The sequence below is a fragment of the Stegostoma tigrinum genome, chromosome 17 (assembly GCF_030684315.1).
Source record: "Stegostoma tigrinum isolate sSteTig4 chromosome 17, sSteTig4.hap1, whole genome shotgun sequence".
NCBI lineage: Eukaryota > Metazoa > Chordata > Chondrichthyes > Orectolobiformes > Stegostomatidae > Stegostoma > Stegostoma tigrinum.
In genome coordinates this window covers 59,433,455-59,450,909 of record NC_081370.1, presented here as the reverse complement: position 1 = coordinate 59,450,909, position 17,455 = coordinate 59,433,455, and the positions used below count along the sequence as shown (strand labels likewise).

General features: G+C 43.2%; 1 protein-coding gene across 4 annotated transcripts in view; it reads left to right on the top strand.

Annotated features, from left to right (window-relative positions):
• nav2a (neuron navigator 2a) overlaps nt 1–17,455 on the top strand; it is a 566,581-nt gene that overhangs the window by 203,547 nt on the left and 345,579 nt on the right. For all 4 annotated transcript variants that reach the window (XM_059652190.1, XM_059652189.1, XM_059652188.1 and 1 more), the window contains exon 4: nt 10,764–10,836. In XM_059652190.1, coding sequence (XP_059508173.1) covers nt 10,764–10,836 — 73 coding nt within the window. The remainder of the gene's footprint in view (nt 1–10,763; nt 10,837–17,455) is intronic.

Below are 17,455 nucleotides of genomic sequence, written 5' to 3'. Positions count from 1 at the left end.
CTCTTCCCTTTTGTCTGTTCGGTGTTACTCAGTTGGTTGTGCTGTCTCCTTGGAGTCAGAAGGTTCTGAGTTTGAGTCCCGCTGCAGGACTTCAGTGCTTACATTTAGATTGACTTATCAACACTGCACTGAGTGAGTGCTGAATTGTTGTAGGCCCCAGCTTTCAGCTGTGACATTAAACTGAAGCTGCCTGCTGTCCCCTCTGGTGGGCCTGAAAGACCCCATTGCAAAGAAAAGTAGAGTTATGCCCAGTGGGCCTGCCTCCCTCAATTAACTTCGCAAAGATAGTGGACCTATTATTTATGGAATGTGGGCATCACTGACAAAGCCAGCAATTGTTGCCTGTCCCTATTTCCCCTTGAACTGAGCGGCCAGCTTGGGCCATTTCAGATGTAAGCCCAGAATCAACTACATTGCTGTGAGCCTGGAATCATGCGGTGATCAGACCAGATTCCCTAAAAGTGATCCAGATGGGATTTTACAGCAGTCGGTGGCAGTTTCATGGTCACTATGACTGTTGAAATGCCCGGTTTATTAGTATAAATTATGCGAATTGCTATGGTGAGATTTGAACTTTTATCCCTAAAATATTAGTCCCTTAAGGAATGAGCATTTGGCCACCTTCATCCCTTAATCATTGACCTTTGTGGGAATTTCCTTTGTCATAAATTGCAACAGAGATGACACTTAAGAAAGTATTTCATTGGCTGGAAAACACTTTGAATTTTGAAACATTTTAAAAATTCTTTGGCACGAAGCTTTCTGACCTGGGGTCACGCAACAGTTTTGGTTCTTTTCTACTGTGCGGTGTTTAATGTTTTAGTGAAGATCGGTAGCTTGGGTTCTGGTTGGAGTTGTTGGTTGGTTTGCCGATCCGATGGCGTTCCCTGCACATGCTTCATTCCCCTTCCAGGTGACATCTTCAGTGCTGTCTAGCCTCCGCTGAAGCACCATTATTCTGTTCTATTCTGAATTTATATGGTCCGGAAACAGAACTACCAGCCATAGCAGATCTAGGTTGAGGAGCTAGGGCTTTTTTCAAGGTTGAGGGGTATTTCAGGGTGAAATCCAGTGGTAATAGAATCTAGAATAGAAATACAATTCCTTCTTGCTTAAGAGCTTTTCCAGTCATATCAAAAACACGCAGAGATAATAAGCCCGACTTCAGCTGCCATAGCCCAGTAACATTTATTTTTAAGCAACATACAAATCCAAAATATAAATGGCTTTTTAACATCTGTATTCATTTTCATTCCTGCACCATTTGGATATCTTTCTAAATGATTACACACTTTCTGCATCAACTCTTCAATCAGGGAAACTAGCCAGTTAGGATAAGATTTGAACTTTTAAGGAAGGTGGAGTTTTCTTGAGGACTTTGCAGGCGAAACTTACAATGAAGTAGTTTTGAAGTGTAGCCACTGTTTTAATCAGGTTGATTAAAAATATCTGTAGTCCAGATTAAATGGACAAGATTGTGTTGAGGAAATGCTCACTTGCAAAGTGACTGCATGTCAAGTGGCTTATGCGGGATATAGTGGCATATTGGTTATATCTGTGCATTGGTATTCAAGAAACTGAGGATAATTTCCTCCTGATGTGGGTTCAAATCCCACAATGGCCAAGGCTGAATTTAATAAAAATCTGTAATTAAAAGGCAGCCATATGCCAACTATGTAACCACTGCTGATTGCCATAGAAAAAAAACCATCCTTGTTCATTGATGCCATTCAGGGAAGGAAATCTGCCACCTTTACCTGATCTGGTCGACATGTGACTTGACACCCACAACAATGTGAATGACCCTGAAATACCTTTTGGGCAACAAATTCTGTCTTATACAATGACACTCACATCCCATGATCAAATTAAAAACAAGCATAGGAAATGCAGAACATGATTTGCATACAGCATGATCCCATAAAAAGCAGTGATTTAAATAGCTGCATCAGCTGATTTTAAAATGTAGCTAGGACATGAGCAAAACTCCCCAGTCCTTCTTTGAATGGTACCAGTGAGATAAAGTATGTCCAATGATATAACAGTTCAGGGTCTCACTTGAAAGATGGAACTTCCAACAATGTGACAGTCCCTTAGTAATGCTCTGCATTAAGTGCTGATGGACCCGGAATAGAGATTGAACCATTGTCTTTCTGACTGTGTGGTGAGAGTTCTTTGACTGAGCTAGCCAAGTCTGAAGTCAGTATTCGACTGTGGTAATGTATTGAACTCTGGGAAAAGTCCGGCAGCAATGAAAGGATTGTGTATGAGGATTGTTTTTCTCTCAGAGATCATATGACTAATTATTGCATGTGGAACCATAATTGATTTCTCAATCGTTGGAATTGTTGCTTGCCACATTTTGGAATTCAGCCTCATTAAACACACGCGGACTACTGCAGTTCCAAAAAGCTGTTCCTTCAGTGTCACTGGGTCAAAATCCAGGAACTCCCTCCCTAATGGCACTGAGGGCATACTGAATAGACTGCAGCAGTTCAAGAAGACAGCTCACCGCCACCTTCTCTAGGGGCAATTAGTGATGAGCGATAAATACAGCGATGTCCATATCCTGTGAAAGAATGAAAAACAAGTGTCGAATATTTGTGGGAAATAATATATACAGTGATTTTATAAAATAATGTTCTTGTTTTGCAAAAAATGAAAACGTTATTTTTCGACCGAAGTAAGGATCAAAAATAGTTTTATGGGTGGGTACGAGCTAAGAGACCCGGTTGTGCTGAAACTGGATAGAGCCCACATTAGCTAGTGCACAGACACTGCGGAATTGCTCTTATGACTGTGTGGTTGACTTTAAACCAGAGTTCCAGTTGTGCAGGTATACATGAACTAAGCCAGCATTACATCATCACACTGGCAGTCTTTGTTGCCAAGAAACAAGTGTATAAATTGTAACTGGCATCAAGTTTGAATTTCCCTTGCCGTGCTGCCAGAGTGTTCACAGTACAATGCTTGCTACTGGAGAGGTGAGTTTCTTTAATAATTCATCTCCAAACTATAGTTTCTGCACTGTAGCAGTACCACTGAACTATTCGTTTTGGAATTCCAGCAATATTGGATTAAACCAGTGATTACCTTACGCTCATGCTTGTTTACTTCCCTTTCCATCCTGTCCTGCCTCATGCAACGTGCAAAAAATGACTGTAATAACTGACTGTAAGGCTACATATTTTTGCTGTGTGCATTTATTCATTCTGAACTGCTTCCTTTAGATGGGTTACTTACTCCTGTCTGCAGAGCACTAGCCAACCCTACTTTTGACTTGTGTGAGATCTGTTAGATCAATAACTACAATGAGGGCATGTTTCCAAATTACAATTACAATTCTGAGAGTGTGTTGTATATCTGTGCTAAGGATTAATAGTGAAATTGATTTTTACCGGAAAATTGCTGTGTTACTATGACTCTCAATTTTTTTTAGTACATCCTGGTGCTGTTATAAGAACTAGCATTCCATTTGTTCAACTCTTAGCTGTTTAAAACCTGCTGTTTGCTAAGAGCTGCAGATTGCTTAAAATAGTTTTCATGTTGAACTTTCTATGAATAACTTGCAACAAGTTGCCAACACGCCTAGCAACCATTTAAATGATCTTTGTTTTATTCTGGATCTGTTTACCAAACACTTTATGGAGAATGATTCATGGGTTCAAAGTTCTTCCTGGGAGCAAATAGAGTTTATATTGTGAAATAACTTCTCCGTTGAATGTTCATTTGACGATTGTTTAAAATGGTGCCACTGAAATGGATACATAGATTTGTGAATGAGTAATTGAGCCATGCTCTCCAGGCTGTTAATTTGCCTGGATGGGTCCAGCTCCATCAACACGCAAGAAGCTTGGCACCATCCAGGACAAAGCAATCCAACTTGATTGGTACCACATTCACAAGCATTCAGTCGCTCTAACATCGACCCTCAGTAGCCATAGCATGTACCATCTACAGAACGCACTACAGAAATTTGCCAACGACCCTCAGACTTCCAAACCCCTAACTACTTCAACTTAGAAAGACAATGTCAGCAGATGCATGGAACCACCATCACAAGCAAGTTCCCTCCAAGCTACTCACTATCCTGGCTTGGAAATATATTGCATTTCCTTCACTGTCACTGGATCAAAATCCTGGTACTGACTCCCTTATGAGACTAAGGGCATACTCAAACCAAATGGACTGCAGTGGTTCAAGAAAGCAGCTCACTACCACCTTCTCAGGGAGCAGGTCATAATGAGCAATAAATACTGACCTAGCCAGCAATACACATATCCCATAAATAAATATTATTTAAAAAAACTGATTGCAGCCTGCATGACAACATAGAAATGATAATTGTATTTGTGGGAAGGGACATTGAGAGGGTTCTTGATTCGGATCACACTCAAATGACATAAAAACCAAAACAATTTACTGTACCAAAGAAGGCTGCTGAGCCTGTAATCTCTGTGTCAGCCCTTTGATGGAGTAATTAACCCAGATCTCTGTGGCCTAGTCTTTCAATAATTAGGCATGTTTCACTGCTTCAAACATTGACCCACTTTATTTTGCTACTGGGAAAAGTCAAAACAATATATCACTCTGCTCCACGTCAAATATGTCTTTGTTTACAGAAAAGAATGCTGAGATTTTACAGGTTGCTTCAACTGGAGATGGTGACCCTCAAGGATGAATGGTAGAGGGGAATTCCTATGGTGTGGAAAGAGGTCATTCAGCCCATTGAGTCTGCCCTGATTCTGCAAAGAGCATTCCACATTCCCCCCGACCCTGACTACTCTATCCCTATAACCCAGATTTATCATGGCTAACCTACCTAGCCTACACATCCCTGGACACTAAAGGCAATTTATCATGGCCAGTCCACCGATACTGCACACTTTTGGTCTGTGGGAGGAAACCAGAGCATCTGGAGGAAACCCAGGCAGACACGGGGAGACTATCCAAACTCCACTCAGTCAACCAAGGCAGAAATCAGATCTGGGTCCCGAGTGCAGTGAGGCAACAGTGCTAACCACTGTACCACCGTTCCACCCAGTATTGGTAGCAAAGGTACAGAGTTTGTGACTAGGACTAAAACTAATTACATTACTTCTGCCTAAGTCTTACCTGGAGGAAGACGTGGCTTGTGTAAAAATGGGAGAACTTGTCAGTGCAAGGATCTGAAGAAAGTGGAAACTCGTCACATAGACACATGAAATACAATGTTTAGTTTCCTTTATATATTGTGAACCTACATCAATTTCGGGAATACACTTAATATGACAATAGGGGTATGTCTGTCAGAAAGGTTTTTGGATTTAGTCAGACCATCATGACACAGAGAACCTTTAACACAAGGCTTTAAATGTAGATGGACATTTCAGAATGGCAATAAGGTATATTGCTTTGCGATTAAGATGCTGTCTTTCAAACAAGTCTTTACATTTAGGCTCTTTCCATCTGTTTGGTTAAAATAAAATGATGCAGTTCTTGTTTGTGGGCCTGGGGTGTATGTAAACAGGCTGCCACAGCTCTCAATGTAGTAACAGGGATATAACTGAATGAATTGGCTTTGAAGCATTACGGGATGCTTGAGGAAGTGAAACATGCTATAGCAATACGTGCTCTTTTTTTAACTTTCGTGTTGTTGGTGCTTTCTAAGTCCTTTGTTTTCAGTACCTTGAAAGTATGAAGGCAGAATTTTACACTGTCACTCTGATCTGAGGAGAAATGCACACTTTATGATTAACTCCTTCCTTGACATCCCTGATATAATCTTCTGACTGATGAAGATTTTTTTTGGCAAATTCCCTTTTGTCGGCGATTTTTTTTGGGGCAAGAGTGCATTTTTATTCTGCTGCCCCATTGGGACAGTTACTAGCTCATAGCATTCCATTCCATGAAAGGTCAGTAGGAACTAAACTAAGTTATTCACACCTGTAGAAGGCAGCTCGGAGATCTTCTTTATGGGATTTCAGTCTCATATTTACAGGTCTTGATCAATTTCCACACCTTTAGTTGTAGTTGCCTCATATGGAGGCAGAGCTGGTATAGTGGCAATATCGCTAGGCTAGCAATTTAGCAATGCCAACTTGTATTTTGGAGACATTGGTTCACATTCCACTGCTGATGGGGCAATTTGAAATTCGATAAAAAATTGTAGTTGAAAATTAAGTCAGAAAATGTCCCAATGGTAACCTCTGATTATCATCATAAAAACCTATCCAGTTCATTAATGCCTTGTAGGGGAAGGAAACCTGCCAACCTTACCTGGTATGGCCTGCATGTGACTCCAGACCCACAGCAATGTAATTCACTCCTAGCTGCTCTCTGCAATGGCAGAGAGAGCCACTGAGTTCAAGACCAGTTAGGATTGAGCTATAAATCTTGGCCCAGCTGGTGATACTCACAAGCAGTTAATAAAGATTAAATGATTTTGCAAATTGTCACTTTCTTGTGTTTTGCCTACTGATTGAGTGACCTTTGTGTTCTGCTAAATGGTATGTTATTACACTTGAAATGAGTAATACTAAAACTATTGTCAAATCTTTGACGAAAATTGTTTGCATTTCGTTTACCTCAAGAAGTGATGGCACCAAAGTTTGACCGGCCTGTATGTTCTCCCCCTCTAAACCTGCCACCCAGGTTGACAGGGCTGTTAAGAAGGCATACAGTGTTTTAGCTTTTATTAATAGAGGGATCGAGCTCCAGTTATGGTGAAGCTGTACAAAACTCTGGTGTGGCCGCACTTGGAGTATTGCGTACAGTTCTGGTCACCACATTATAAGAAGGATGTGGAAGCTTTGGAAAGGGTGCAGAGGAGATTTACTAGGATGTTGCCTGGTATGGAGGGAAGGTCTTACGAGGAAAGGCTGAGGGACTTGAGGCTGTTTTCATTAGAGAGAAGAAGGTTGAGAGGTGACTTAATTGAGACATAAAATAATCAGAGGGTTAGATAGGGTGTACAGGGAGAGCCTTTTTCCTAGGATGGTGATGGCGAGCACGAGGGGTCATAGCTTTAAATTGAGGGGTGAAAGATACAGGACAGATGTCAGAGGTAGTTTCTTTACTCAGAGAGTAGTAAGGGAATGGAACGCTTTGCCTGCAACGGTAGTAGATTCGCCAACTTTAGGTACATTTAAGTCATCATTGGATAAGCATATGGACGTATATGGAATAGTGTAGGTTAGACGGGCTTCAGATTGGTATGACAGGTTGGCACAACATCGAGGGCCGAACGGCCTGTACTGTGCTGTAATGTTCGATGTTCTATGTTCTAAAGAGGAAATACTTCCTCCATTTGATTTGTGCTGTCACACATCACATCGAGTCAGAGAGTCATACAGCATGGAAACAGGCCCTTAGTCCAACTTATCCATGCCAAACTGACTAAATCCCGTTTTCTTTTACTATAGTATCCCTACAGTGTGAAAACAGACCCTTTGGCCCAACAAATCCACACTGACTCTCAGAGCATCCCACCCAGACCCATGCCCCTACAGCCCACCTAATCTACACTTGCTTCAGTTTGGCCCATATCCCTCTAAACCATTCCTGTAACAATCCAGATGCCTTTTCAAAGGTTGCAATTTCCTCACCTCCACCACTCCGTCTGACAGTTTGTTCCATGTTGCCTGGATATGAAAAATGAATCGTTTATTTTGAAGCAATAAGTTTCAGTTTATGGAGTAGGGTGTTGCACTTTAGCTGGCTGTGAACAATCAGGCAAATTAAAGGATCATGCTATTCAAACAGTGTTCACCTTGGTACACAATCCAAAAGGATTTTGTTTTCTTCATGGAGTGTGATAAAGTAACCTGCATACTTTTACCTGCATGCGTTAGTAATTCTCTGCATTGTCTGAGCATAATAAAAACTTGAAGCAGCTAACAGTACCAGCATCTAAGATAATAAAATGTGAGGCTGGATGAACACAGCAGGCCAAGCAGCATCTCAGGAGCACAAAAGCTGACGTTTCGGGCCTGGACCCTTCATCAGAGAGGGGAATGGGGAGAGGGAACTGGAATAAATAGGGAGAGAGGGGGAGGCGGACCGAAGATGGAGAGTAAAGAAGATAGGTGGAGAGAGTGTAGGTGGGGAGGTAGGGAGGGGATAGGTCAGTCCAGGGAAGACGGACAGGTCAAGGAGGTGGGATGAGGTTAGTAGGTAGCTGGGGGTGCGGCTGGTTTAGGGATGCAGTAGGGGAAGGGGAGATTTTGAAACTGGTGAAGTCCACATTGATACCATATGGCTGCAGGGTTCCCAGGCGGAATATGAGTTACTGTTCCTGCAACCTTCGGGTGGCATCATTGTGGCAGTGCAGGAGGCCCATGATGGACATGTCATCTAGAGAATGGGAGGGGGAGTGGAAATGGTTTGCAACTGGGAGGTGCAGTTGTTTGTTGCGAACTGAGCGGAGGTGTTCTGCAAAGCAGTCCCCAAGCCTCCGCTTGGTTTCCCCAATGTAGAGGAAGCCACACCGGGTACAATGGATGCAGTATACCACATTGGCAGATGTGCAGGTGAACTTCTGCTTAATGTGGCATGTCATCTTGGGGCCTGGGATAGGGGTGAGGGAGGAGGTGTGGGGACAAGTGTAGCATTTCCTGTGGTTGCAGGGGAAGGTGCCGGGTGTGGTGGGGTTGGAGGGCAGTGTGGAGCGAACAAGGGAGTCACGGAGAGAGTGGTCTCTCCGGAAAGCAGACAGGGGAGGTGATGGAAAAATGTCTTGGGTGGTGGGGTCGGATTATAAATGGCGGAAGTGTCGGAGGATAATGCGTTGTATCCGGAGGTTGGTAGGGTGGTGTGTGAGAACGAGGGGGATCCTCTTTGGGCGGTTGTGGCGGGGGCGGGGTGTGAGGGATGTGTTGCGGGAAATACGGGAGACGCGGTCAAGGGCGTTCTCGATCACTGTGGGGGGAAAGTTGCGGTCCTTGGGAGCAGATGCGGCGGAGGCGGAGGAATTGGGAATAGGGGATGGAATTTATGCAGTCCAACCTGTCTCTGCCTCCCTAACCGGTTCTTCCTCTCACCCATTCCTTCCTCCCACCCCAAGCCGCACCCCCAGCTACCTACTAACCTCATCCCACCTCCTTGACCTGTCCGTCTTCCCTGGACTGACCTATCCCCTCCCTACCTCCCCACCTACACTCTCTCCACCTATCTTCTTTACTCTCCATCTTCGGTCCGCCTCCCCCTCTCTCCCTATTTATTCCAGTTCCCTCTCCCCATCCCCCTCTCTGATGAAGGGTCTAGGCCCGAAACGTCAGCTTTTGTGCTCCTGAGATGCTGCTTGGCCTGCTGTGTTCATCCAGCCTCACATTTTATTATCTTGGAATTCTCCAGCATCTGCAGTTCCCATTATCTCTAGTACCAGCATCTATGCCATTCTGAAACCAACTGCGCTGAGCTGGCTATATGCTTATGATATATGAGTTCCGACTACCAAAGCAAATCATCTTCACCCAGCTCAAGGAAGGCCCATGAATGAGAGGAGGGCTAAGGAAGCATTTCAGACTCTCTGAAAGCTTTCTTCAAGAAATGCAACTTAGATGTCAATGTGTGGGAGACCCTCATTCAGAAGAATACCACTTAGAGGAGACTCCTGTCTGTAGGGACAAAATTCTTTGAGCATGTCCATTGGCCAGGGGAATTACAGAAACGGAATGGGAGAAAGGAGTGCCAGGGATCTTGAGGCCAAGGACCAGTTTCCCCCTCCCAGAAGCACCAGTCTGGCGTGTGGTAGGAGCTGTAGCTCCAGGATTCAGCTACACAAGGATCCGCTGATCCCAGGACTAGTGACATAGAATTTCCTGAATGGACAATCAGATTTGTTAGTGTGAGTGCCAGCAATAAGTGCCCTCATATGCCAAGTACAAACAACTTCTGCTTCAGGTTTTCTCGAGCTGAGTTGTTATTGTACTCATGAAGTTAATGAGAGGTTATATGCAGACTAACTTCGTTTAACAAAACCATAGTTACAGTCAATGAGCTCACATTTTTCTTCATTTGTATATCTTCTATTTGAAGCTCTCTTCCTGTTTGTGCCTTTCTGACTTGGAATGTTTGGAGTTTATCATATTTATCACAAGTACATATATCTCCATGCCAGACAGAAAAACCAAAGCTGGAAATCTGAACCATAAACTGAAATTGCTGGAAAATCGCAGCAAGACTGGCAGCATCAGTGGAAGGAAATTACAGTTAACATTTAGGATCCAGTGACACTTCTTCAGAACTTCTGAGAACTTCTGTTCACTTTGAAATGTTAACTCTGATTCTCTCCACAGATGCTGCCAGACTTGCTGAGATTTTCCAGCAATTTCTGTTTTTGACTGCACGCTCTACCAACTTAGTCTTTGCTCCAGCAATGAGGAGGAATTGTTGGATGGGGGTTATCATGATGCTCATAAAACAAATGCTATCAATTGAGACATCTTAGGTGATTACTTTTTCATTTTTCTATGGAAGAAGATCTACATTTGAAAAAACACACGTCTCAAACGCAATGTACAATGCTTTTCCTATTTTAAAACCTTTCAGTGTCCAAGGACTCATGATTGAAATTGATCTAAGATAACAAGGTGTAGAGCTGGATGAACACAGCAGGCCAAGCAGCATCAGAGGAGCAGGAAAGCTGACGTTTCTGTTCCTATGATGCTGCTTGGCCTGCTGTGTTCATCCAGCTCTACACATTGTTATCTAGGGTTCTCCAGCACCTGCAGTTCCTACTATCTCTCATTGAAATTGATCTTTTTCTTTTTGTCTTTCTCCAGATTGAAAATATCGATGTGTGCCTGAGTTTCTTGGCTGCTAAAGGTGTGAATATACAGGGTCTTTCTGCAGAAGGTAAGAAGTTACTCACATCATATACACAGAGCATTAGAAGTCTAGAGCACAGACAAAGGCCCTTCAGACCATCACAATGGGCCAGTCAAAAACAACTCCCTAACTATTCTTCAGGTAGCAAGAACTGCAGATGCTGAAGTCAAAGATAACACAATGAGGAGCTGGAGGAGCACAGCAGGCTCAGCAGCATTAGTGGAGCTGGACCGTTCAAGTTGGGACCCTTTTTCAGAAATGGGGAGGAGGAAGAAAGCTGGGAAATAAATGGAGAGAGGAGAGGTGAGGCTGGGAAAAGGTCATTGGGATGGTGAGAGGTGAATGCAGGTAGGGAGTGGTGGGGATTGGTCAGTGGGATGGGTGGGGTGAATAGGTAGGAGAGAAGATGGACAGGTTGTGTCAGGTCAAGAGGGTGGGAGGAAGGATGGGTGGTGCTGGGGAAAGGTAGGTGGGCTGGTGATAGGTTAGATGCAGGTAGGGGTAGTAGGGATTGGTCAATGGGAAGGGTAGGATGGATCGGTGGGGAAGAAGATGGACAGGTTGTGTCAGATCAAGGAGATGGGAATAAGAGGAAAAGTTGGACATGCGATGAGGCCGTGGGTGGGGAGATTTTGAAACTGGTAAAATTCATGTTACGGCCATTGGGCTGTAGTCTCCCAAGGTTGAATATGAGGTGCTGTTTCACCAGTTTACATGTGGTGTCATTATGAAACTGGAGGAGGCCCAGGATGGACAAGTCACCCAGGGAGTGAGAGGGGGAGTTAAAATGGTTGGCAACTGCAAGTTGTTGTCAATTATCATGTACAGAGCGCAGATGATCCACAAAACAGTCCCCAGGTCTGCATTTGGTCTCACTGATGTAGAGGAGGCCACAACGGGAGCAATGGATACAGTAGACCAAGTTGGAGAATGTAAAGGAGAATCCCTGACGGATATGAAAGGTTTGCTTTGGGCCTTGGATGGAGGTGAGTGGGGAGATGTAGGGGCAGGTGTAGCACTTTCTGTGGTTGTAGGGAAAGGTGTTGGGTGTGGTGGGATGATTGGGGAGAGTGGAGTGGATGAGGGAGTTGCGGAGAGAGCAGTCCCTATGAAAGACAGATGGAGTGCGGAGGGAAATGTCTCTTTGGTCATGGGGTCAGATTGTAGCTGGCGGAACTGATGGAGAATGATGTGCTGGATGAGGAGTTTGGTGGTATGTGATGACCAGGGGTCTCTGTCTTTATTTTTGTTGGGGGCAGGGGTATTGAGGACAGAAGTGGGGGAAATGCAAGAAATGTGGTTGGGGACATTTTTGAATACAGGAAGGGACGTTGCAGACCTTGAAATAGGAGGACATTGGGGATGTCTGGGAGTGGAACCCACTGAACAATCCCCACCACCCCCTATCTGCATTTGCCTATCACCATCCCGCCTACCTTCCCCAAACCCACCCCTCCTCTCTCTATTTATTTCGCAGCTCCTTTCCCCCCTCCCCATTTCTGAAGAAGAGTCCTGACCTGAAACGTCAACTTTCCTGCTTTTCTGATGCTGATTGACCTACTGTGTTCCTCCAGCTCCACACTGTGTACCTAACTATTCTAATCCCATTTTCCAACACTTGGCCCATAGCCTTGCATTCCTTGGTATCACAAGTGCACTTCAAAATGTTTCTTGTCTGCCTCTACCACCCTTACAGATAGTGAGTGCCAGATTTCCATGAACCACTGGGTGAAAAAAAAGTCCTCACATTTCCCCTATGCCTCCTGTTCCTTACCAAAAGACTGTATGTTAAAGGAGCAAAATTAGGTCATTTGGCCCATTGAGCCTGCTTTGCTATTCGATCATGGCTGATACGTTTCTCAACTCCCATTCTCCTGCCTTCACAACCCTCTGCAGCAATGGGTTCCACAGTTTAGCTGCCATTTGGCTGAAGAAATTTCTCCTCATCTCAGTTTGAAAGGAAGGTTCCTTCACTCTCAGGATGTGCCCTTGTCTCTCCTACTGTTGGAAACATCTTCTTCATGTCCACTGTATCCAGGCCTCACAGAATTCTGGAAGTTTCATTCATACTGTCACTCATTCTTCTAAACTTCATCGATATTCCAAATGCAGTTTGACCGGAGCCTTATTACAGCCTCTGCAGTACATCCCTGTTCTTGTCTTGTAGCCATTTCAAGAGAATACTAACATTGAATTTGCCTTTCTAACTACCACCAAACCTGCATGTTAACCTCAAGAATATCCTGAGTTAGGACTCCCGAGTTCCTTTGCGCTTCAGATTTCCAAAATTTTTCCCCATGAAGAAAATAGTCTATGTCTCTATTCTTCCTACCAAAATGCAGAGCCTCCCACTTTCCCATATTGTATTCCATCTGCCACTTCTTTGCCCACTGTTTTAATCTGTACAAGTCCTTCAGCAGTCTTCCCATCTCCTCAACATGACCTGTTCCTCCACCTATCTTTGTGTTATCTGCAGAAGTAACAACAATGCCCTCAGTTCCTTCATCCGCATTGTTCATGTATAACCTGAATAATTGTGGCACCAACATGGACTCCCATGGAACTCCACTTCTCATTGGCTGCAACCCTGAAAAAGACACTTTGGTTCCCAATCTCTGTTTTCCACCAGTCAGCCAACCATCTATCCATGCCAATACCTTACCCCTAACACCGTGAGGCCCTTACCTTATTTAGCAGCCTTGTCAAAGGCCTTCTCGAAATCTAAATAGATCACTCTCCTTTGTTTCACTTGGTCATTACTTGTGCAACAATTTCTAACAGATTTTTCAAGCATAGCCCCCCTTGATGAAGCTGTGCTGGCTCAGCACTATTTTACCTTGAACTTCCAAATACTCCACAATCTCACCCTCAATCATGGACTCTAAAATATTACAAATGACTGAGTCAGGCAACCTGCCTATAATTTCTCATCTTCTCTCTCCATCCTTTCTTAAATAGGAGTGTTACATTAGCCATTTTCCAAATCTCTGGAACCCTCCCTGACTCCAGTGATTACTGAAACATCACCACCAATACTTCCACAATATCCTCAGCAATCTCCTTAAAAACACCAGGGAGATAGTCCATTTGCTGTTCTACCTTCAGATCTTTCGGCTTCTTCAAAATCTTCTACTTAGTGATAACCACTACACTCACCTCTGCCCCCTAGCTCTTTTGAGGTTCTGGTATGCTCCTGCTGTCTTCCCCTGTGAAAACTGATGTAAAGTAACTATTCAATTCCTCTGCCATTTCTTCAGTTCCTGTTACTATTTCTCCAACCTCATTTTCCAGTAGTCCAATGTCTGCTCTTACCCCTCTCTTATCTTTATAGATATCTAAAAATGCTCTTACAATCTTCTTTTACATTATCATCTGGCTTACCTTCGTATTTCATCTTATCCTCCTCTTCCGTTTTTTAGTTGGTCATCCGCTGGTTTTTAAAGGCTTCCCAATTCTCTGGTTTCCCAACAATCATCACCACATTTTATGATTTTTCTTTTGCTTTTGTGCTACCCCTGAGATCCTTGTCAGCCATGGTTGCCTCATCCTCCCCTTAGTATGTTATTTCTACGTTAGATGAATTTGCTCCACTGTCTTCCCTGCTCGGATCCCCTTCCAACCAACTCTGGCCAGCTCCTCCCTCATAGAGTTATAGAGTCATAGTCATACAGCACGGCAACATGTCGTCAGTCCATCCAGTCCATGCTAAACATAATCCCAAACTAAACTAGTTTCATCTGACAGCTCCTGGCCTATATCCCTCCTAACCTTTCTTATTCATGTATCTATCCAAATATCTTTTAAATGCTGTAAATGTATCCGCACCTAGCACTTCCACAGGAAGTTTATTTCAAACATAAACTACCCTCTGCGTAAAAAACATTGCCTCTCATATCTTCTTAAATCTCTCTCTTCTCGCCTTAAAAATGTGCCCCCTAGTGGTAAAGGCAACTACCATTAACTCCATGAACATCCCCCATTATTTTATAAACTAGCAGGTCGCCTCTCAACCTCCTACGCTCCAGTGGAAAAAGTCCCAGCCTATCCAGCCTTTCTTCATAACTCAAACCTTCCATACCTGGCAACATCCTGGTAAATCCCTTTTGAACCCTGTCCAGCTTAATAATATCCTTCTCATAACTGGGTGACCAGAACTGGATGCAGTATTCCAGAAGAAACCTCACTACTGCCCTGTACAACCTCAACATGACTTCCAAACTCCTTTACACAAAGGACTGAGCAATGAAGACAAGCGTGACAAACGCTTTTTTAACTATCCTGTCTGTACGTGATGCAAACTTCAAAGAATTATGTACCTTCACATCTAGGTCCGTCTATTCTACAACATTACCCAAAGCCCTACCATTAATTGTATAAGCCCTATCCTTGTTCGTTGTACCAAAATGTAATACCTCGCATTTGTCCAGATTGAACTTCGTCTGCCCTTTTACAGCCCATTGACCCATTTGATCAAGACCCCTTTGTCTTTGTAGATACCCTTACTCAATTGTAACACTTTTACATCTGATTCCAGCTTCCCCCTCTCAAACAGCAGGATGAATTCTATCATATCATGATTACCGCCTCCTAGGATCTCTTTCACGTTAAGCTCCATCATCAAGGCTACCTCATTACACATCACCAAATCCAAAAGGTCCTGTTCCCTGGTGAAGTTGATCCCAAGCTGCTCCAAAAAAAACATCTCATAGACATTCCACAAATTCCTTTTCTTGGGATCTGCTACCTACCAAGTGTTTTATGTTAACCCTTACCTTAAATCAATGTCCCTTGGTCATTGATCTGCCTACCAAGTGAAAAAAAGTGCTGTTCATAATTTTAAACATCTCACTCCATCTCAATCTCCTTTGTTCTAAGGAGAACTATCCCTGTCTGTCCAATCTCTCTTCATAACTGGATCTCTCCAGCCCAGGCTGCATTCTGGTAAATCTCCTCTCCACCCTCTGCCAAATAAATATTGCTACTGCAAAATATTGTTGCACATTAGCTTGGGATTCGAGAGTTAAGCCCAGTGGGTCAGAACAGTCTCATTTATAAATTCTTGCATTAAAACAATTTGTAACATGTGGGTTTCATAAACTCTGATAAACCATCAACAAGACTACAGTCAAAATCCATTCCAAGTTGATTAAAACAGCTGTATTAACCTTCACTTGTTGGAAAATACGGCAGAAAACTAGGTGGCAGTTGAAGGAAATATGTTTGGGTTCGGTTGAAGGTCTGATGCATTTGTTATATTAATACTAAGCAAACTCTAAAACAGTGTAATGTACCAGCTGATGCTATTATTGGGCATGTCAAGTCCAAGATAAAGAACTGGCTTAATAGATCATATTTTGATTTGTTTTGGTTTTAACAAAGTGGTCTTTCACTTAAAATAAGCTGATTATGCTGTGGGCCTTGCTTTAACAGTAATGCAGAAGTCTGTTAACAATACAGTTAAGGTAAAATAGATAAAGCCAAGCCATCTGCTTATAGCACCAATTCACATATTCATAGTAAAAGTATAAACCCATTAATCCCAAAATACTGGTCTATCAATTGAAAAGTAACAAAGCAACTTTTGCATTGTATCCCAGTGCCATACTCAAAAGCACCACCAATCACAGAATTGTTAATGGTATTAAAGGAGGCCATTTGGCCCATCATGCCTGCACCAATTCTGTTACCTGATGCCAGTTTTCTACCTTTTCCCCATATTGTTGCAAACTATTTCAGTGTTGAATTTCGCAATTGAACCTGCCTGCACCACTTTTCCAGGTAGTGCATTCCACGCCCTAACTACTGACTGAGTGACAAAGGCATTTTCTCTGATGTGACCATGAGCATGCTTCATTTGCTCATCACTTTAGATCTATGCCCACAGGTTTGTTTTCTTTTAGGAATGGGAACAGCTTCTCCATATCTACTCTATCCAGCCCATTCATAGTTGTGCAAACCTTGATTAAATACTCTCTCAACTTTCTCTCCAAGGAGAACAGCCCCAAATGTTTCAATCCTTGCTTGTGGAATATTCACACTGGAGTCTCTGTACCTAACAGTTTTGTGTGAATAAGTCACTTTTGGTTTCAAATTTTAGACGGAAACTGCAGAAAGCCTCGTCCTGAAGCTATCAGTTGTGAAGTTGGGGAGCATACTTGTGGATTAGAAGGCAGGAAGTTAGAACTTGCTGTTTGTACAATGCTGGGGATAAAGCATTGTGTGGTCCCATTAAAATATGGTGTGCTTTTTCTATCTTTAGAGATGAAGATGGATGCCTGTGGGCAGCAGCTTGAAAATTTGAAAGTACACCGAGCGCACCTGATTTGAAACATTTACACTAAAAAGCCATACAGTTAACAGGCCAAGCAGCCAATTTTACCAACAGGGTTTTCAATTTAGCCAATCAATTTGAACCAGGCACTTTACTACCAAAAAGCAATTAAATTGATGAAGGGTCTAGGCCCGAAACGTCAGCTTTTGTGCTCCTGAGATGCTGCTTGGCCTGCTGTGTTCATCCAGCCTCACATTTTATTATCCTGGAATTCTCCAGCATCTGCAGTTCCCATTATCTCTAAATTTAAGTCTGATGGTTTTGACAACATAGGACCAATTCCATTGTAAGAAATAGATATATCACTAAGGGAGT